The 23,280-nt window shown below is 35.9% G+C and overlaps 1 protein-coding gene across 4 annotated transcripts in view; it reads left to right on the top strand.

The window, feature by feature from the left end:
• The window catches only part of DENND1B (DENN domain containing 1B), a 373,059-nt gene that overhangs the window by 284,203 nt on the left and 65,576 nt on the right, over positions 1 to 23,280 (top strand). For all 4 annotated transcript variants that reach the window (XM_069074484.1, XM_069074485.1, XM_069074482.1 and 1 more), the window contains 2 exons: positions 6,189 to 6,314; positions 19,768 to 19,869. In XM_069074484.1, the coding sequence (XP_068930585.1) occupies positions 6,189 to 6,314; positions 19,768 to 19,869 (228 nt within the window). The remainder of the gene's footprint in view (positions 1 to 6,188; positions 6,315 to 19,767; positions 19,870 to 23,280) is intronic.

The raw sequence follows: 23,280 nt of genomic DNA, 5'->3' as shown, positions 1-23,280 counted from the left end.
CCAGAATAATTCAGGTCTTATCACCCTTATCTAGATTACTTTAATAGTCTACTAATTCATTTCCCTACTGCCAGTCTCTCCTCTATCCAATTTATCCTCCAAAGACTTGCCAAAACCATCTTCCCAAAGTAGGGGTCTGACTGTCATTCTCCTGCTCAAGATGCTTCAATGATTTCTTTCACCTTACACTGCCTGTTACCTCTATGAAACAGTGACACTGACCTCATGCCTGGATCAGTCTCTCCCTCTTCATCTCTGCGTCATGGTTTCCCTACCTTCCTTCACTGAAAACTCTACCTTCTATAGGAAAACTTTTGTGGTATCCTTTCATTTTAGTGTCTTCCCTTCATTGATTATTTCCACTTTATCCTGTGTATATATTGTTTGTACATTTTGTTTGCATGTTGTCTTCCCTGTTAGACTGTGACCTCCTTGAGAGCAGAGACTGTCCTTTGCCTTTCTTTGTATCTCTTAGCACAATGCTTAGCACATAGTAGACACTTTTTTTTTAATAAGCAATTAGGGTTAAGTAACTTGCTCGAGGTTACACGGCCAGTTATTTCTGGATGTGATGCTAAGTATCAGAGCCCGGATTCGATCCCAGGTCATCCCGACCCTGGGGGCTGGTGCTCTTACTCACTGCGCCACCTGGCCGCCCCTAAGCAATTGGGGTTAAGTAACTTGCTCAAAGTTACATGGCCAGGTGTTTCTGGGTGGGTACTAAGTATCAGAGCCCAGATTCGATCCCAGGTCATCCCAACTCTGGGGTCGGTGCTCTTACTCACTGTGCTACCTGGCCACCCCACATAGTAGACACTTAATAAATGTTCATTGACTGCCTGTAGAATAAAATACAAACTCATTATTTTGGTACTGAAAGCCTTCCACAATCAGGTTTCCAGTAATTTTTCCAGTCAGATTCCAGACTCTGTCCCTTTATATATTCTACATTTTGCTTAAATTTCATTACTCCTTATTTCTTCATATTTAATATAATATCTCCTGTCTCCGTGAATTTGGACAAACTATTTTCCATTGCCTGAAATTTATTATCTTTTTTTCACCACCTATTAGAAATCTTCCTTCAAGTCTCTACTTGGGTTCTGCTTCCTATAGCCAAGTATTATGGAGTTAGAGGGCCTGATTAAAATCCTGCATCTGATTCTTAGTACCTGTGTGACCTTGGGCAAGTCACTTAACTTCCCTGGACCTTGATTTTTTCATCTGTAAAATCAAGGGGTTGATCTAGATGGCTTCTGAGTTCCCTTCCTGCTCTAAAACTATAACCCCACAATCTTCATTTCCCTGCAGTTATTTTTGTCCCTTCCCTCTTCATTTGTGTACTTTTGGGATTCATCCTGGATGATTTAAGTTCCTTGAGGTCAGGACTACATAGTCTTTGTCTATCTCTCTTCATGATCTAACAAATTGCCTTATACCATAAATTAGTATTTTACAATATTTGTTCAATTGAATTTAATAATGCCTTATAGGGAAATGTATCTTAGATTTTACACTAAACTTAAGATCAAATGTAGTACTTGGACCAGTAGAAATAGTTCAATATATACTGTCCAGTTGCTTGTTTTTGAGCAAAATAAATAATTCTATATGTGAACCTGAAAATTATGTAATAGGAAGTCAAATTCTGGGTCACAAAATAGTCTATTTTAGAGTATTACTGAAGATTATGGATTTTTTTTAAATGTAAGAACAAAATAAGATGATGGTTTAAAATGATCAGCTTTGGCCAAGTGTGCAAACTTGATACTTAAGAAATGGGAAAAATCATAGGGTTGTAGAAAACTAGTTTTATTATCATAGGCAATCTACTTCTTAGTATCTTTTCTTTATTCTATAGCTTTTTTAATATTGAAAAACATTTAGGTTTTATTAGTTAAAGCATATCAACAAGCATTTGTCATAGATCATTTTTACCTTAATGTTATCTAATAGAAAATACCTTTAGCTGTCCTTCATTCAGTAGTGCAATTTAACCTTTATTTTCCTGATCAACAGTGTTTGCGAGGATGACTTCATTACTCTGAACCTCTATATAATGGCTTAATTTTAATTAATCTTTACTTGTTTGTTGAGAGAAAATGTGATACCCTGGACAAGTTGGAGTTTTGAATCCTGTATGTGACACTAACTGGGGCCCTCGGCAAATACTTGACGTTTTTGAGCTTTACTTTGATTATGTATAAAATATGACTAATAATAATTACAGTAACTTCCTCATAGGTTTGTTGTTAGGTGCTTTTAAAATCTTAAACCATTCCGTAATGTATGGTGATGTAATTTAGTTGTTTAGTCATGTCCAACTCTGTGTTACCCCATGGACCATAGCACACCATTACTTTTGATAGAGTTTTCATGGCAAAGATACAGGAGTGGTTTGCCATTTCCTTTTCTAGTAGATTAATGCAAACAGAGGTTAAGTGATTTATTTGCCCAGGGTCTCATACATACTAAGTGTCTGAGGCTGGACTTGATCTCAGGTCTTCCTGACTCCAGACTTAGTGCTCAGTCCATCCAGTGAATCATCTACTATTATTATTATGGTAGTGTTGTTTATTCATGTGATTTCCTCCTAGTACAATATCAGGTCCTTGAAAGCAGTGGCAGTTATGCTGGATTTTTTTTTTACATGTGTCTTTGGTGGCTGGCATAATTGCATATCTAAAAGGTACTTAAATGGTTGTTTACTTGATTTCAATTAAATTTTCTCCACACACATTTTGATGCCAGAATGGTAATAAAGAGAAATTTGGTGAGCAGAGCAGCATTGAATAAGGCAATATGATGTAATGGAAAAGCACTTGGATTTAGTATTAAAGCACCTCATTGCAGTTCCTTGCATTGCCACTGTATAACACTGGGCAAGTCACCCCACTTCTCTAGGCCTCAGTTTTCATCTGTAAAATGAAATATCTCTTAATTCTAGTGCCTTCCTTCTGTGAATTGTTTCATATTTATCCTGCATATAACTTGTTTGTATGTATTTGTTCCTTTGTTATCTCTTCTATTAAATTGAGAGATTGTGTTTCATCACTTTTTTTGGTATCTCTTTTGCTTAGAATAGTGTCTGGCCACATAGTAGACACTTAATAAATGTTTATTGATTGATTGAAAATGTTTAGAGTAAAAGATCTTCCCATTATCTCTCAGCTACAAGTCCCCTAATTTTAGCCCTATATGTTTTTTCATTGAACTCCATGAACCCTTACAGTACCACAGCCTAGGTCATAATTTCCTTCCCAAGTTGCTTCTGCTTTAGGATGAATAGACTCTAAAATTTTATAAAAGCAGTTGAAAAGGCATGAACATTTGTTAACCCATACATTTCCTGAACTGTTCCTCCTACCCAGAAGATCCAGTTATACCAAAAAGAAAAAAGGCTTTTTTAAAATCTCAAAACAAATGAATTCCAGTTCTGATGGGAACCTTTGGACATTATAAAATGAGTCATCTTTATTTTATTAAATGACAAAAATAAGTCAATCATCTTGTGAATGTTGAAATAATTTTGAAATAATACCTCCATAAAGTATAACTATTCATTTTCTAAAGTAGAATTTTTAAATGTGGTAGTTTTAGAAAAAAGTTATTCGAAAAATGAATTTTAAAATATGAAAAGCAAAATAACACTGTGCAGAAAGTTGTATATGTTATATATGTATATCATATGCATACATATATATAAATGTAAACTTCTAGAGAGATAAAGAAAATTGCAGTGGACAATGAGAGCACATAGCTCAGGGTAAGAGCACAGTTGACAACATTGTTTTCTCAGACTTTAACATGTTCACATAAAAAATAGTGGCATGATTTAATAATATATTTAATTAATATATTTAATATATATATCCTTCCTACAGATTTTCTTTTAGATACTGACCTCAGCATAAAGGAGCGCTAAACAATTTCTGTTCTGTTCTCTGAAAAAGAAATGTAGGAATGACTTCAAATATATTTTTGTGTACTGCTTATGGGAGCCCATTCAGCATGAAAAATTATATGGAGAGAAGAATACCTTTGGCTCTATACTTAACATTGGAGTGGGGTGGAAAATAAGTATTAGCAAAACTATGTAAGAAAATGCAAGGTATCATTCTTATTAAGCTTTCTTATAATTATTTCATAGTTTTTGTGTGAAATTAGATAACTCCTTTAGGCTAAATACTAATCTTCCTGTCTTTTTTGTGTCTCTCCCTCCTAACAAGTATAAGTCAGTAACTTTTGCAGGTCTAATTTGGAAGTAGAGTAAGATACATTGATGGTCAGATTATGAGGGCCTTTGTTCACTTTTCATTAGAAAAATACCCTCTCCTTCACTTTTGTTTACTGTTTGTAATTTTTATTCAAATTCAAAGTATGGCCACAACATGAGAATACAAAAGGAAATTTTTAACAGTCAGCTATTCTCTTTATTAACTTATTAAAAATAAAATCATTGTTAGTTGATTATCAGTCTTCAATTGTTAAATTGATACTCAGTCTTCAAATGAAAATATATTTTCAGATTTAAATAAAATACAGGGTAAAACTATCATGATAAGCATTTATTATTTTAAATATTTAATCCATCAACTCTTTTCCACTAATAACAATCTTTTAAAAGATATTTTGTATCTTATATTTTAATACTCTTTTAAAAGCTCTCAAATGAGTGCTAGTATATGCAACTCCATGGGCTAAATGAATCAAGCACTAAACTTTTATCTGAATCTACGGAGCTTGGATATAAATTGAAAAGACCACAGCTATGGGGAGAAGACCTATACTGTAAAGGCCTTTCTGCATAGATTATGAACATCATAACTTAATCATTTTTTTCAAAACTATGGTTATAATTGGACCCAATGGGGGTCTCTTTCTTTGATCAGATCACAGTAACTGTGACTTTACACTGGAAAATGTCACTACTGTGAAGGTTTATCACCTGTAGAGCCAGTCTTTTCTCTGATGCTGTGTTCCTTTCTCATTAGCATTATTCAAAGTTTAGTTGTTAATTAGGTTGACACTTCAATTAGAATCATCATCTACAAGAACAGTCAGGACTTGCTTGCATAAAAAAACCAAAAGATATTTTTTCTATATACATTCAAAAGGAAGGAATGAAACTATTTTGGCTATAGAATTGGCTCATGAGGGTAAGAATACATCCTATTTAAAAAAGAAAAAAACAACTGAACTTGATTTTGTCCATTTTTCCCTGTCAATCTAAAAATATTTTGAACTACCTTAACTATTATGTGATAGGTAATGATGAGTAATTGCATATGAATGAACATATTTTGCAAATGAACAAGCTTAAATTTCCATGCTTTCTACATGTTTGGACATTGCACAAATTGAAAAGAGGAGGATGGAATGAGTTGGAGGGTGAACAAACCAATTCCCTCTCATATTTCATTTTTTATTATGTTTAGGTCAGGAATTTTACTTAAAGTATGATGTCAAGTGAGGGCTATTAGTGTATGTAACATAAATATCTTGTAAAATATGTAAAACTTGAATCATTGAGCCAAATAAGATTGGTAAACTTCAGAAACCAGGTTAAAAATTAGGTGGTGTTTTTTCTTAGAGGGGGTGCTTTGAAAATGAAAGCATTTTTGTTTGTTTTAACCATTTTGGTATTAAGAAATGTCATAAAGACAATTATATTGACAACCCCATGTCAACCAATAATGGTTGATAAAATGCATGGGTAGAAATCATACATGTTAATAAGGCGTTAAAAAAAAACACAACTTAAAATCAAGTAAATAGTAAGTAAACCTTGGGGGCCTTTAACAAATAACCTTACGTACATAAATGAAAGATACCCAACTGGCTTCATCTCAAACAAGTAGACACATGTTATGATTGCTAAAATCTTTCTGAAAAGTGGCTCACAAGCAGTTTACTATAAAATAATTAAAGATTATTTATGTCAAGAGGCCTTGGGAAAAAAAAAGAGAGCATAAACCAATTTACATTAGCACTTTACCATTATCTCCTGCTTTCCTTTCAATTAACAAACCAGCAGGTGCTCTCTACAGTTAAAAAGATAAGCTATCAAAGAGGAGGATGATTTTTTGGCTGACCTGCAGACACTGTGGTTTGCCTGCTGATTGGGTTCATACCTTGCTGTACCAATTTCTGAGGTGTTAATTTAACTGTTCCTCTCTGTCACACAGGTCTCGGCCTTGAAAAATAAACTGAAGAAGCAGTCTACAGCTACGGGTGATGGAGTAGCTAGGGCCTTTCTTAAGGCTCAGGCTGCTTTGTTTGGATCCTACAGAGATGCATTGAGATACAAGCCTGTAAGCATTTGTCCATTATTTCAGTTTGTTTGAAATAGGGAGAAGGATGAACCCCATTCACACCTGAAAAAGATTTGGGGGTGGGGTGTTTTTAGTGTTGTTTTTTTTAAGAACATTTTCACTGCCTTTCTATTTATTTTGGGTTCTAAGATTCATTTTTATGGATGTTAAGCACTTTCTCATTATTTACCCTTAAATTAGCATTTCTCTTCATTTTCATTATTGTACTCTTCATTATTCCTAAAAATGTAACACAGAACTGATTCATGAGTTGTATTAAGCTATTTTAAAATACTTACAAATTCTCATTAAAATAGAGAAATGAAAGTAAATGACAATTGGACTTAAAAGATTATTTAGTTCTAAAAGTATACATAGGTGAAAAATAATAAAAAAAATTCTATCAAATATAGAGTGAAATCTTTCATGTTCGTGATCTTCTTGTCCTCTCTGATACATTATAACATTCAAGTGTGTATTATTCTTAGTTTGTTTTAAATGTCTAATTTGTATCTTTTTAAAAATTATAGGTTACAAATAACCATAACATTTGGTCCTTTTTTCCAAATGGATAGAGAATGAAATATATTGCCTCTTAGTTCTGTCACCTGAATAGAGAGTATCCAGTTATTGAAATCTAATGATATTCTGTGATTAAGTGAACAAGTCAGCATTATTTCTTGTATTATGTATTTTACAACATAACATGCATATTCCTTAGTAACTGTTTAATAAGTATTTGTGGAACTGAGTTTAGTTTGCATTCATTAAAAGCAATACTTAGCATGTGCAGAGGACAGTAAGTGATCAAACACAATAAACTACTTGTAGTTTAGTCAAGTTGTAAGGTGGTATTTATGACTTTAGAGAAGTACAAAGTTGTCCTTTTGTTCTCTTCATTGTGATGATTTATGTTGGTTAAACATCCTTAGAGATAATGGTAATAGCATGTTGTCATCTATTCTTTTACCTATTTTCTATATTTTTTGGCATCAATAATGTTTGTTTAAATATGTCAGATTGGACTTATTTCAGTTATGTGTCCTATCTTACCTTTATTCAGTTCAGTAACTACTTCTTCCAGGAGGCTTTTTCTGTTACCTGCAAGTGCTAGTGCCTTCTCCTTTAAGGGCTACATTCCATCTATTTTGTTATATGTTGTGTATATGTGTTTTTATATAAAGTTCCTTAAAGGTCAGAACAGTTATTGCTTTTTCTTTGTACGCCCAATACTTAGCACAGTACCACTGTAAAAGCTTAATAAATGCTTGGCATAGGTGTTTATTATTGCTCTAACAAGTCTTTCATGTCTTTTTGAATGTATTTCATTTTTATGATGTTATTGTGAGTTAGTGTTCACTGTCCAGCACCTCCCCTTCCCTTTCTTGAAGAAAAGGGTATGTATAAGCATAAAGCCTATACGTGATATATTGGCATGAAATTTCTGTCTTATATGCCTTTGACTGCTTTGATTTTTTTCTTCTCAGCTGTGTTTTCAAACATTCTTGTTTTGCTGCTTTTCTATTTTCAACTTTTCACTAAAAGTGTCAAGTATTAAAAAGTATATCTTGATTGAATTTGAAGGGCCATATTCTTCATATAATTTTTGTAATTCTTAATCTTCATGTTTTAGACTGAAGTCATCTTCACAGTGGTCTTTGTGCAGATAGGTATGATGAATACTGCAATGCAAAAATTGGTGATTCTTACTAGCTTTGAAGACAAAACAAAACCCACTCTGCCAACTCCTTTTTTTGTCTCTCCAAAGGATAATCAGTGAGCCACCCTCTATTTCGTTGCAACTTTGGTCTTCTGATTTCATTTATAAAGAGAAGGTTTAGTTTCATATTATTAAGTTCCTCCAATATAATATCTATTTGGTCACTGGCCAGTAAGCTCATATTTACATTACAAACAATTAATGTTTATAGATGGTCTTAAAACTATATATTTACCTGACCCCTTTGCCACCTTTTTTGCTGCTCTGCCCGTATCACTACTGAAGTAGAAGGCCTAAGAGGACTGAGTGCCAATTTATATTTTTCTTTGTTTCAAGAGGTTTGACGTAGCCAAACAATTTATTACCAGATAACCAGCCTACTTAGTGATTAACATCTCACTAAACTATTTTGCTCCTTGGAATACAGATGTAATCTATTCTTTCAGTTGTGGTTGAAGCCTTTTCAGTAAAGTAGAACATATCACACCTTAAGCTCAGCTTGTATAGTGAGTGAAGGATATAACAATGAAAAAGGCATAGTTCCTGCCCTAAGGGGTCTTAAAATCTGGCATGGGAAATGTAATATTCATAACTATCATTGCTATAAAGTACAACATGAGAAGTATGGATAAAGTGCAATAGTATTCAGTAGGAATAAAATCACTTTTGGTATGGAGTGACTGGGAAGGGTAAATAATTGAAGAGATGCCATTTTAAATTGAACTTTAATTGGTAGGATTTCACTTGGCACAGATATGGAAAGAAGTCATTCTTGGTATAGGAAACAGTATGAGGAAAGGTATAGAGATTGGGAAGAGTGAGTAGTAGAGTTTGGGTATAGTATGTAGCCAAGAAGAGGTGTAGTGTAAGATAAGCTTGGGGGAAAAGGTTATAAATATATTATGGCAGTTCTTAAATGCTAGGTTTAATTTGGTCAGCACTGGAGAGCTTTTGAAGGTTTTTGATTTAACTTGGAGATGGAATCTTATCAGAACTTTAGGAAGACCATTCTAGCAATTTGGTATCCAAATCTCTTAATTTGGTTTCAGCCCACCTTTCCAGGCCTCTTTTATAAACTCGGCATCCTGTCTTCTTGACTTCATACCTGTAATACACTCCCTCATTTCTGTCTCTTGCAATCTCTAGCATCATTCAAAGCTAAACTCATGGGAAACATCCTATGTGAGACTTTCTCTGATCTCCCAATTGTTAATAATCTCTCCCTACTCAGATAGTTTAGTATATACTTAACCCATTGACATGTTCTTTCCACTCAGTTTAATAATCTCTGCTTGAAGGCAGGAACTGTTTTGCTTTGTCTTTTCGTTCCCAGTATCTAGCATAGATCTTGCACTCAGTAGACATTTAATAAATGTTGATTGGATGGGATTGGATTGGAAAAGATATCTTGGGGGTTGTAAGAACAGTAGAAGTACTTAGTGTAGTCTGGATGTCCAGTAAGAGGGTCTTAGTAACAGGTAAGAATTAATTAACTAAATTTTAAGTAATAATATTCTCTTTTTTCTGTAAATTCAATTTCATTGAACTTTAAATAGATTTTTCTTAACTGTGTTTATTGTTTTATTTCAAAATGAGTTCATATAAATAAATTACTTAAAAGGTGCATGTAATTTCCTATACAGTGCACTAACCTATTATAAGGGAGAAAATTCTAGTGCAGCTATTGTAAGACAGTGTCTTGTTAAGATATTGGTTGTTTGTCCCAGTTATTAAGTTTCTGCTCTTAAGCACAAAGCCCCTACTGAATTTTGATTAAATAGACTTTGAAAGTAGGTTGTAGATCAATATAAAAGAAATATTGATGTGTTACTATTTGCCTTTTTAAAAACATTTCAATTTATTATTTATTTTTACTTTTTTTTCCTTTTTTAAGTTTTGAATTTCAAATTCTGTCCCTCTTTTCCACCCCCCTCACCCCTCCACTGAGAAGTTAAGCAATATGTTGTCTACTATACATGTGAAATCCTGCAGTATATATTTCTATATTAGCGATATTTCAAAAGAAAAGGCAAAAGAACTAAAGAAAGTGAGAAAATTATACTTTTGCAGAATTCATCAGTTCTGTCTCTTGAGGTGGGTAGCATTTTTTCAGTATGTCCTTTGGAATTGCCTTGGATCACTGTAGCCAAGTTTTTCACAGTTGATTATTATTACAGTGTTGTTCTTACTGTGCATAACCATCTCCCAGTTCTTACTCTACATCAGTTCCTATAGTGGTTGCCATGTTTTTCTGAAACCACCCACTTTGTCATTTCTTATAGCACAGTAGTACTCCATCCCAGTCATATTCCACAACTTGTTTAGTCATTACCCAATTGATGACCATCCCCTTGATTTCCAGTTCTTTGCTACTGAAAAAAAAAACCTGACATAAATATTTTTATACATATAGGTCCTTTTCCCTTTTCTTTGATCTCTTTGGAATACAGACCTAATAATAGCATTGCTGGGTCAAAGAGTATGCATAGAATTATAGCCCTTTCAACATAGTTCTGAATTATTATATAGAGTAGTTGGACCAGTACACTTCTCCACCAGTAGTTCATTAGTGTATCTGTTTCTCCTTCCCCTCCCTGTTTTTTAATATGAAAAATGTTCATATATGTTTCCTTTAAATTATTTCAACTCTGCCTTTTATTCATTTTAATTGAGATTCAGAAGTGAAGTTAAAAATTTTAAATTGTAGAAATTTACATCCCTGAAGGGAACTTAGAAATTATATAGTTCAACTCCTTTATTTTATAGATTAACAAAATAGATCCCAAAGAGATGAAATGGTTTTCCCAAGGTTTATAGCATGATTTAAGTGATTTTGGAATATCTTTATTTTGAATAGGCCAGCCTCTAAATAAACAAACTATATACATGCCACTATGTAACTGTACTTTTTTTTTATTATCTGAGAAAAAAAATAAGGTTAACTACCAGCCCCATTTATTTCAGGCACATAGAAATAGAACCAAAGAGTTCCAAAAACCTGACCTGGGTCACACAGATCATTAGAAGTAAATGTGAGAGTAAAAGAATTTAGGGTCTCATAATAGCTCTGTTTCTATTCTATAACTCTTTCCAGTGCACCATATCATGATGGTGTTTGAAAAGTCATTTCAAAATCCTGCTGAAATACTTACCAAAGGCATTCAGTAGAAAGAATTCCTATTAGTTTTTAAATACCTTACTCTCACTCTCTTCAGATTTCACCTTCTCCTCCTTTGCTGCAGTGCCCACTCAAGAAACCTCTGCCCTCAAGCCCTCCTTTCCTGATTTGTGATTACCTCCCCATGACCATCATTTTGGAAGCACCAGCTGTTTCACCTTACCTTTGAGGTCTATTCTTAGATTTGAGCAAAGGTCTCTGCTGGTTCCACTTCTGAGAATTCTTCTCAGATCCAGCTCTGAGATCTCATCTGACCCATTTAAAGATATGATCTTAACCAATTCTGTTTATTCAGAGTACAGTCTGTTGTGTGAAATATTCATCTCTATCTCATGAGAAAACAGAATTCACATTTCTACCAGCCAAATCACAGCCAGGCCACAAACATGTGTTCCCTAATCACTAATTCTAGATATTGGTTTTTCTAAACCTCAAAGCCCCTATGTCAGTCACATGCAAATTAGAAGCCGTCATTTTTGCTCAGTCATTTTTTACTCTGTCTTTTCTCTCTGGGTTCCCTTCTGAGTGTCTTTATCACAACTGTCTTTCATTAATAAAATTGTCCATGTAAGAAAGGATTACCATATTATAAAAACATAGAGCATACTAAGTAATAAGTAGAATAATTATACCAGGACTTTCATGTCTTTCCTGGAAATATTAGTATCTTCACATATTTTTTCTTAGTGATTTAACCAACAGAAATTTTATTCACTTGTAGAATAGTAAGGGGTAGGTTTTTAGGAAGGAAATGGAGTTTAATAGTTAACAGATTGTGGAACAGTAGTTGTTAGAAATTTTGTATAAGTATATACTCATATGCATATAATAATAATAACTTTTAGTCCTATTGATTGGGTCATAAGATTAGAAAATTTAGAGATAGACTGGGCATTAGAGATTATTCCAGGCGTGGGGAACCTGCAGCCTTGAGGCCCCTAAATACCATCTTCTCCTTCCCTGCCCCTGCCACCTCATGTGGAAACCAGTTACATTTTTAAAAATATCTATCAGTTTCAGAAGCTTTTTAGACAGTCTGTCATATTTTGAACAGCTTTTGTTAAACTTATATTTTAATAATGTACTTAGAAAGACCATAAAAACTAAATTAGAATTATTTTTAAATTTTTAATGTAATTTTTATTGCTAGTCTGATTTTTTCTGTTAAGTCTGATTTCTTCCAGGCTTTGTCTTTTAACTTATTCGAACTTAATAAACTGACATCTGAGAAATATATCTGTGGTAGGGTGACTAAAATTCTTAAAATAATAAGTTTTCACTCTCTCTATAATAACTCTCCAAAGTCCTATAAAAACAAACTGCATGGAGACCAAGAGAAAGCTAGGATGGCAGAATTCTATCTAGTAAAAACATCACTAGACATGAACTAAGAGGTAGCTCTCAGCAAATGAATTTGTTCAAGAAAGTATGAAGTGAGGTCCTTAGCTATAAGGATGGGGGAAGGATTGCTTTCTGAGGTTTGAGGAATAAATTAATCAATAAGCATTTATTCTGAACCTGCAGTATACCAAGCACTATTATACTTGCCATATATACAAATAACAAATAAATAATGAAACAATGCCTTCTCTTAAGGAGCTGTTCTCTAATGGAGAAACAATAAGTACATATATAATTACATATATAACAAGCTTTTGTAGTGGACTCAGTCAACTCAGTTATGCAGCTTCTTTCAGCCTGTTTAGCAGTATGTGAGCAGAAGTAAAGAAGTCAGTTTGTGCTAGTAACCAAGGGTTTAGAGCAATAGAAAAAAGTAAGGTGTGGAGCTTTTAAGCCATGTGAATAGGCAGGCATAAGGCCTCCTCTAGGAGTCATTTAGGGTATACCAATAGATACATTGTGGGCTGCTGATGACCTACTGATTTGCCAATAGCATTTTCTCAGTTCTTAGCCTCCATTGGGATTGGACAGAGAACACCCCAGTCTTGAAATGCTCATCTCTTCAGTTCCATGGCATTGCGTTGTCCTGGTTCTCCTGTATCTATGGTTCTTCATTGCCTCCTCTGCTATCTTCTCTTGTAGTTTCTTTTTTTGGGGGGGGGTGCCCAGGGTCACATAGCTAATATGTGACTGAGTCTGGATTTGAACTCAGGTCCTGTTGACTCTGTCCAATGAGCCACCTAGGTACACACACACACACACACACACACACACACACACACACAGACTTGTAGTTTATTGGGCATTCCTTGAGACAGTGGATCTCATTTCTTCTTTCTTTTCTCAGTACCCTAGGGCAACAATAATTACTTGCACAAAGTGGTCTCCCAGACCAGCATATCATGGTGATTATAGTACTGAACTTGTGGTCAGGAAGACCTGGGTTCAAATCATTCATCTGACATTGTTTTTGTGACAATGGACACTTAACTTCTCTGAACCTCCGTTCCCTCATTTGTAAAAATTGAGATAATAATAATACCTTCTTCATGGAGTTGTTGTGGGTATCAAATGAGATAAAGTATGGCACTTTACAAATTTAAAATGCTATTATAACGTCTATTATAATTTTCTCTAGTCCTGGCTTTTATCCCAAGCTCAGCTTCCACAATTTCTACCAGAATGGTAGACTTCTCTGCCCAGCTATCCCAACATCATCCCAAATTTGCCTCCAAAGTAATTTCTTAATTACCCTTTTCTGTATCATTTCTTCTTAGCAGCCATGGCAAGAAACCTTTTGAATTCTCTTTAACTCCTATTGTCCCTAACAGTTCATCATGTCAGGCCTACCTCCAAAATATCTATATAAATCCTTTCCTTGTGTTCAGGCCCTTATTAAGTTGTTCTGTCCACAATCATCTATTATGAACTTACTCTGTGTCATGTACTGTGCTAAGAGCTGGGAACACAAATATGAACAAAAAAAAAATAGTACTTGCCCTCAAGGAACATAGATTCTAATAAGGAAAGATAACACACAAAAAGAAAGTGAAAAGTGGGGTTAGGGTGAGGTGGAAGGTATCCAGTACAGGAAATGATGAGTATAGACTGCAGCCTGGTGAGAAATGATGAAATAGCTGACCTGGGAACCCTCTTTACAAAGATATTCCAAGAGCAGCCATCCAATCAGAAGGAGGGAGACTTCAGAGGTGTAAATTCCTGTGCTGGGGTCATCATCTTCCAGGACAAAGTTTTCTGGGACATAAGTGGTGAAGTTTGGAGTACAACCTAATGAGAATTATCTCAGCAAATCAATTGCAAAAGACTCCTAAGGGTTCAATCAGTAAACTTTATTAAGTGTCTGTAATGTGCTAAATGTGTTAAATTCTGTAAAGCCAAGCACGAGCAGCTTTCCAGAGGACTGCTGCTGTGAACAGCTTTCAAGATTCTGATTAGTATAGCTAACTCTTTATTTATTCAATAACAAATCAGAGCATAACATTCACAGAAAATCAAGTTACAGCATTCACAATGTTACAGCTTATCACAGAAAATCAAAATACAGTATTCCCCATGTCACAACTCCACAACTTATCACTAAAATGGCCACATAGTTTTCACCAAAGTGGTCACAGTTTTCAACAAAGTACAATCATTTAGTAACTCAGTCATTCAGTCATGCTTCCTCCTTAAGGGTTGTAAAGTACAAAAGTCAAAGTTCTCCACCCAAGTAGTGCAATTAAGTTACAACTTCAATAGTCACTACTAAGTACCCTCTTAAGGGGTAGTGGGATTACAAAAGCCCTCCACCCCTAGCTCACAAGTAAATTAAAACTTTGCCAGTCACTACTCAGTATCCTATTTCATCAGTTACTACTCAGTTTCATCAGTCACTACTCAGTACCCATGGAGAGGTCTTTAAATCTTGACTCAAGGCAGGATTTCAGCTTCCATGGCTCCTCTTCCGTGGTCCCAGCTCCCACTCAAATATAACCAACTGCCACCTGAGTTCAAAGGCAGACAGCTCCTAGGTCCTTGTCCAGCTCTCTGTGCAGTTTCTGCTCCACGTTGGGGCTCACAGTACCCAGTCCATCTCAAATCCTTCATAGTCTCTGTTCCTGGGAAGACAAGGCTTAACAAAGCCACAAGAACATTCATACGCATTAACAAAGTAACAACAACGTTTGTACAAAGTACTGGCACCACAGTCATGCTTCCTGTCTTCTGCAGCTCCAACTGGCCCTCGGAAATCCTCAGCAGCTCCAGCTGGCCCTTGGAAGTCTTTAGCACCATACACTCCGTTCTTAAAATCAAAATCACTTTATCCAGCTTACATGTGGCTTGCTCCAAGAAATTCTGTCTCAGTTCTCAATTCTAATTCCTCTTCTCAGTTCTTCTCAGTTCAGTCTTCAGTCTAGCAGCAGCTGCCCTGCCTCCACGATGCCTACCCCAGGAAATTCTGACTGTCCAGCTTGTGCTCTTCCTTGTAGACGGTATTTGTGTCTCCCTGTTTAGCCCCTTCCTGTCATGTCAGCAACAGGGGTTCCCTGTTCTGCCCCTTCCTGTTATGTCAACAGTGGTTCATACCTTCTGTTTCTTTAGCAGAGGCTTAATTTGAAACTAGGTGCTAAGTACCTCTTAGTTTGGCAATACAAAGGGATCTTCAAACTTCATTACTATTACAAATGCTGGGGTGCAAAAAGAGGCAAAAGACAATCTCAGCCCTCAAGGAGTTCACAATCTAATGGGGAGACAGCAAGCAAACAAATATGTATAAATTACAGACAAGATAGATAGGAAATAATTAAAAGAAGGAAGTTACTAGAATTAAGAGGAGTTGGTAAAGGCTTCCTATAGAAAATGGGATTTTAGTTGGAACTTAAAGGAAACCAGGGAAACAAATAAGTGGAGATGAGAAGGGAGAACAGTCCAGACATAGGGGAAACCAGAGAAAGTGTCTGGAGCCAAGAGATGGAGTGTGTCTACTTCATGGAACTAAGGTACTACGCCATTGTCACTAGGTTGAAGAGTGTGTGGCAAAGAGTCAAATGTGATAAGACTGGAAAAGTAGGACGGGGTACAACTTAAGTTGGGTTTTAAAGTCCAAACAGAGGATTTTGTATTTGTTCTTGGAGGGGATAGGGAGTCACTGGTATTGATTGAATCAGGATAGGGGTTGGGGTGAGGGGTGACATATTGGACTTGCTCTTTAGGAAAATCACTTTAGTGGCTAAATTTAGGATGGGGAGAAAACTGAGGAAGGAAGACTGACCAGCAAGCTATTTCAGTCACCTAGGCATGAGGTGATGAGGACCATCAAAGTGTTGTCACTGTCATAGGAGAGAAGGGGATGTATATGAAAGATGTTGCAAAGGTGAAACTGTCAAAACTTAATAATGGATTGGGATGAGAGAGAGTGAGGAGTAGAGGATGATGCCTAGGTTGTAAGCCTGAGGGACTGAGAGGATGGCCTTTTCCCTCTATAGGGAAAGTAAGAAGGTTGGTGCTTTGGGGGAAAAGATAATGAGTTTGGTTTGGGGTATGTTTACCGTGTTTCCCCGATAATAAGACCTATCCCAAAAATAAGCCCTCCCCTTACTGTGTAAGATTCCTCTAAAATAAGCCCTCCCCCGAAAATAAGCCCTATTGAGATTGCTACTGTAGGTACCCTCTGTATGCACTGCCCCCCCCCGTGAAATGCACGCTGCGCTCCGAGCTGCATCCAATCACAGCTGCAGCAGTGAGCGCGTCATCCTGTTCTTCCCCAGTGATTTGCTTATTGAATAAAGGTACATTTTTTTGTTCACATTTACCTGTTTATTAAAATTGCTGTCAATGTTCATTAAAATAAGCCCTCCCCTGAAAATAAGCCCTCTGGTGTTTTTCTGTCCAAAAAAATTAATAAGACAGTGTCTTATTATCGGGGAAACACGGTAATTTAAGATATCTGTTGTATATTCACTTTTAGGTATCTGAAAGGTAGTTGGGGGATGTAAGAGTATAGGTCAACATAGAGGTTGGGACAGGATAGGTGGTTTTGAGAATCATCAGCATAAAGATGGGAATTAAATCCATGGGAGTCAACCAAGTGAAATAGTACCCAGGAGAAAATGAAGAGAGGAAGAAAGTACAGGCATTGTTTATTGTAGATGGCCTTTTTAGGGAGTTTAGCTACAAAGGGTAGAAGAGGTATTGGATGATAGTGGGGATGGAGAAATCAGGTGAAAGTTTTTTTGAGGGTTTGGGAGGCATGGTTTGTAGGCAGTAAGGAATGAGTCAGTGGACAAGGAAAGATTGCAAATAAGTGATAGAGTACAGATTACAGAAGGGGCAGTCTATTAGAGGAGACAGGGATGAAATTGAATTAAGCAAGTAGAGGGATTAGTCTTGGGAAAGAGTACCTTACAATTATCAAGTGAGGCAGGAGTGAAGGAGATAGTGTCAGAAGCCATCTAAACAATAGGAGATGAAGAAGAGGGGAGAAGAGGGAAGTCACTGACAGTGGTCTCAAGTTTTTTTTTTTTTGTAAAATATGCGGAAAGGTTCTCAGCTAAGAGGGTAAGGGAAGGGAGAGGTTTGAGAAAGGATGAAATGGTTTAGAAGAACTGATGTAGAGAGTGGGATAGTGAATTAATAAGGCAAGTATAGAAGGATAGGCTAGAGAGAGTGAGGACCCAGTATTACTCTACAGTATTTTTATAAGTACCAAATAATAATCAAGGCCACTATGTCCTGGCACCAATCAGTCTGATCTTCCACTACTTCCTTTTACCTTTCTTACTTTGTATCAAATTTATTCTCCTTCTAAATAACCTCCTCACCTAAGGAGTTTGAATTTAGTCTTTTTAAAGTTAACTTTAAGTACAATAGTACTTTTTTAATTTTTCAAAACATAACACTGATTTAATAGATTTACTTTTTCCTATTTACATGAAATGTGGATTGTCAATACAATGCATTAATCAGTTTTACTTTTCAGCGCTATTATTTTAAATCCACTCTCTTTATAAGTGTTGGATGGTCAAGGGCCTACTTAGGGAAGAAGTCTACAGATAGTGAGGGATCTACCAGTGTCAGAATTGTTTGATGAGTTTTGAAGTACATGAATGGTAAGCAGTGATAGACCCAGATAAAATTTACATAGTTTGTATTTGCCACTGAAGCGATGCTGATTTGTTAGACTACTAGTTCTATTGTATAGCAAATGCAAAAAAAAAAAAATGGAATACTTAGTAGACTAATGGAGCAAAATGTGAAGGCAGATGTAGGAAACAAATATTATCTGCTTAGAATTTCATTTGTGATCATGAAGAAAAGATAAGACTTTGAATTAAAGAGCAAATTCATGAATTAAGGAGCAAATTCATGAATTAAGTTTATGATAAATACATTATGCAAATTAGTCAGAATACTAAGTAATCAGAATTTTATAGTCAGTGAAAAATGTAGAGTAACAAGATTAATATTTGTTGTGTATTTGCTAATATGTATATTTTATTATTATTTTTAACATTCTTTTCTTTTAAAATTTAATTCCAAATTCTCATCCTCCCTCCTACTCCTCTCGTATATACTCAGAAGGCAAGCAAAATGACAGCAATTTTACTTGTAAAATCATGCAAAACATATATCCATATTGGCCATGATAGGCATATTTTAAATCTAACCAGTAAGGCCTATTAAGCATTTATTAATTCTGTGATTTGGGAGTATTGAGGATTGAATGCTTCCATTACTTAAGCCTGGCTCACTTTTGTTGTGAGGGAAACAGCAATTAAGCATCTCTATCTATTTATCAGGTAAGCTAACTTGTCTATATTTAATTAAAAGTATATCATGTGGGGCAGCTAGTTGGCACAGTGAATAGAGCACCTGCTCTGGAGTCAGGAGGACCTGAGTTCAAATCCAGCCTCAGACACTTAATACTCATTAGCTGTGTGACCTTGGGCAAGTGGCTTTAACCCCAATTGCCCTCCAAAAAGCAAAAAAAGGTTAAAAAAATTTTTAAATTATTTTTTAAAAAATTATATCATGCTTAGCAGAGACTGTTTGGAAAAACCATGTTTCTTTCTTTTTTGGAGGGCAGTTGGGGTTAAGTGACTTGTCCAAGGTCACATGGCTAGTAAGTGATAAGTGTCTGAGGCCAAATTTGAACTCAGGTCCTCCTGACTCCAGGGCTGGTGCTCTATTCAGTGTGCTACCTAGCCGTCCCAAGAACCATATTTTTTTTTTTAAGCAATCGGGGTTAAGTAACTTGCTCAAGGTTACACGGCCAGTTATTTCTGGGTGTGGTGCTGAGTATTTGAGCCCGGGATTTGATCTCCAGGTCATCCCGACACTGGAGCCGGTGCTCTTACTCGCCGAGCCACCTGGCCTCCCCTAAGAACTATATTTCTTAACTGACAATACTTTCTGTTATCAGATCTGAACAACATGTCGTTCTCACTATCCTATAAGCTCCATGAAGGGAGGCCTGTATATCCCAAAGTGCCCAAGTTTATATACATATGTATGTATACATATACATGTATGTATGTATGTATATGTGTTCATGGCTATGCATCTAGATACTTATATACATTGAGTACCCTGTAAATAAATGATATCTTCATGATTATTTACTGATACCTTTACAAATCTCTATTTAAATTTAGGGAGAGCCAATCACTTTTTGTGAAGGTAGTTTTGTAAAGCATCGTTCCAGCTTAATGAAGCAATTTTTGGAAACTGCAGTGAACCTTCAGCTTTTCAAGCAGGTAAGTGTGGACAACTTTAATTTACTTCTCCGATATACATTTATCACTGTGACACTTTTTTATTATTTTGGAGCTATGTTTAAACCCTGTTATGTTTGGATTTTTTCTAGGGATAACTAACCCTGTTTCTTTTATTGCCAAATGAGATGTTCCCCCTCCCCCTCAGTTTTGTAATATTCTAGCTCTTTTTTTGTGTGTAGATTTAAAAGGAAATTCCACTTGTGAAATATGTACCTTCTGCTCTTAACTCTTCTCCTCCTCCTCCTCCTCCTCCTCCACCACCACCACCACCACCAGTTAGTTGCTCTGTTGTTGTACCTGGGGGCACTGACAAGTTCATTAACTTGCCCTAGGTCAGAGTCTAAGGCAAGATTTTTATCTAGGTCTTTAAAAGCCAGCTATCAATCTACCACCCTATTATGTTCCCTCTCCAAATACTCTCTGCAAACTTTATATGTCAATAATTATTGCTATCAAAAACTTCATGTTTACTAACTTGTAATTGTTGTGATCTACTGAGGACAATATGTTTACCCCTAGTGTAAGGCAAACCTCAGTATATTTAGAGAACCTTATATATTGGGTCAGGATAATATGGCAGAGGAACTCAGTCAATAAGCATTTATTTAGTGCCTGCTCATTGTTAGACTCTTTGCTAAGCCCTGGTAATACAAAGAAAGGTAAAACTGCTTTCAAGTTGCTCACAGTTTAATGGAAGATACAACATGCTAACAGCTACGTATAAACAAACTACATGGTTGGTTGTTGTCCTTTGTTCTCAGAGAGGACCAAAATGACATTACTACATTAGAATCAAATTACAATGTCCTCAACTGTAGATGATCAGACCAATATAAGCTTGGAATGCTCTACCACAGGTCAGGCACAAATAGACCATATAAACATGTGGGTTTGGATTCTCTAAATTTGCACGTCACATTTCTTTTGAGCTACTTAAATTCTGTTTTTGGTCATGGAGCACATTACCTTCTTTGATGGAGGCATGATGCTGGGTGGTCTTGTGCCAGTGTGTCCCATGTTACACAATTCCAAAATTTTTCAGAGACACATTGAGAATGTCCTTTTATTGCTTCTTCTGACCACCATGTGAGCACTTTCCCTTTGTGAGTTCTCTGTAAGATAGTATTTAAGGCAAATGTACATTTGGCTTTCAAACAGTATGTCCAGTCCATTCAAGTTGCCCTCTCTGCCATAGAGTTTGAATGCTTGGCAGTTTAGTTCAAGAAAGGACCTCAGTGTCTGGCACTTTGTCCTGTTAGATGATCTTCAGAATCTTCCTAAGACAATTCAGATGGAAGTGATTCAGTTTCCTGGAATGGCTCTGGAATACTGTCCAGGTTTCACAAGCATACAAGAATAAGGTCAGCATAAAAGCTCTGTAGACCTTCAATTTGGTAGTCAGTCTAATACCTCTTCTCTCCCACACTTTCCTTTGGAGTCTTCCAAACACTGAGCTAGCTCTGACAATTTGTGTGTCAACCTCATTAACAATGTGTACATTCCTGGAAAGTATACTGCTAAGGTAAGTGAACTTAGCCACAGTGTACATTTGCTATAACTGATGGTTCTACATGTGGGTGCTGTGGTGCTGGCTGGTAGAGCAGCTGTGTTTTCTTGGTGTTAATTGTTAGGCCAAAATTAGCACAAGCATCAGAAAATCGATCCATACTTTGTTGCATCTCTGCTTCAGAGGCTGCATTGAGTGCACAGTCATCTATCAACAAAAAATTATGCACAAACTCTTCCTCCCCTTAGTCTTGGCTTATATCCTTTTCTTTTTTTAATTTTTAAAAATTTACTTATTTTTAGTTTTCAACTTTTTTAATTTTAAAAAAATTTTTTTAGTTTTTTTAATAGAAAACGCTTTTTAGCTTTCAACGTCTTCTACAAGATTTTGAGTTGTACTTTTTCTCCCCTTCTTTCCCATACCCCCCACCCCAGAAGAGCAAACCTACTGAATACTCCCTCCCCCTAACTGTTTCCTCTTTATCATCTCCCATCCCCCCCCCCCCAACTTTCTAGTAGGGCAAGATGGATTTCCATATCCCAGTGCCTGTATATCTTATTTCCCAGTTGCATGTAAAAATCAAATTTTTAAAAAAAACATTTGTTTTTAAAACTTTGAATTCCAGATTCTTTCCCTTCTTCCCTCCTCACCCACCCCCACTGGGAAGATAAGTAATTCAGTATAGGTTGTACATGTATAGTTGCCCAAATCATTTCCATAGTAGTTATATTGTGAAAGACTAACTGTATTTCCCTATCCCGCCTCCCACTTATTCTATTTTCTCCTCTGACCCTATCCCTTTTCAAAAATGTTTGCTTTTAAATACCCTCTCCCGCAATCTGCCCTCCCTTATATCATCTCCCCTCTTATCCCCTGCCCCCCTATTTTCCTGTAGGGTAAGATACCCAATTGAGTGTGTATGTCATTCCCTCCTTAAGCCAAATTCAGTGAGAATAAGGTTGTCCCATTCCCTTTCATCTTCCTGCTCTTCCCCTCCATTGCAACAGTTTTCTCTTGCCTCTTTTATATGAGATAATTTACCCTAATCTATCTCTCCCTGTCTTCTTCTCCCAATAAATTCCTCTCTCACCTCTTAATTTTATTTTTTAGATATCATCCCTTCATATTCAACTCATCCTGTGCCCTCTGTCCATGTATACATGAACATACATATACCCACACTCATATATATTTATATACACATACACCCTCCTATACATACATACATACATATGTATGTATACATACACACACACATATATCCTTCAAATATCCTCATACTGAGAAAAGTCTTATGAGTTGCAATTATCATTTTTCCATGTAGGAATGTAAATAGTTCAGCTTTAGTAAGTGCCTTATGGTTTCTTTTTCCTTTTTACCTTCTAATGCTTCTCTTGCTTCTTGTATTTGAAAGTCAGATTTTCTGTTCAGCTGTTTTTTTCATCAAGAATGCTTGAAAATCCTCTGTTTCATCGAATAACCATATTTACCATGGTAGCATTATACTCAGTTTTGATGGGTAGGTGATTCTTGGTTTTAGTCCTAGCTCCTCCAGAATATCATGTTCCAGGCCCTTCAATCCCTTAATGTAGAAGTTGCTAGGTCTTGGGCTATTCTGATTGTCTTTCCACAATACTCAAATTGTTTCTTCCTAGACTGCTTGCAGTATTTTCTCCTTGACCTGGGAACTCTGGAATTTGACTGATATTCCTAGGATTTTTCTTTTTGGGATGTTTTTCAAGAGGCAATCAGTGAATTCTTTCAATTTCTATTGCCCTCTGATTCTAGAATATCAGGGCAAATTTGCTTGATAATTTCTTGAAAGATGGTGTCTAAGCTTTTTTTTTTTTAATCATGGCTTTCAGGTAGTCCAATAATTTTCA

The sequence above is a fragment of the Petaurus breviceps genome, unplaced genomic scaffold (assembly GCF_028583685.1).
Source record: "Petaurus breviceps papuanus isolate PSGF00001 unplaced genomic scaffold, PetGlider_PUasm1.0 90895, whole genome shotgun sequence".
NCBI classification, from domain to species: Eukaryota; Metazoa; Chordata; class Mammalia; order Diprotodontia; family Petauridae; genus Petaurus; species Petaurus breviceps.
Note: the sequence above shows the minus strand (reverse complement) of the source record. Positions and strands in the feature narration are given on the sequence as shown.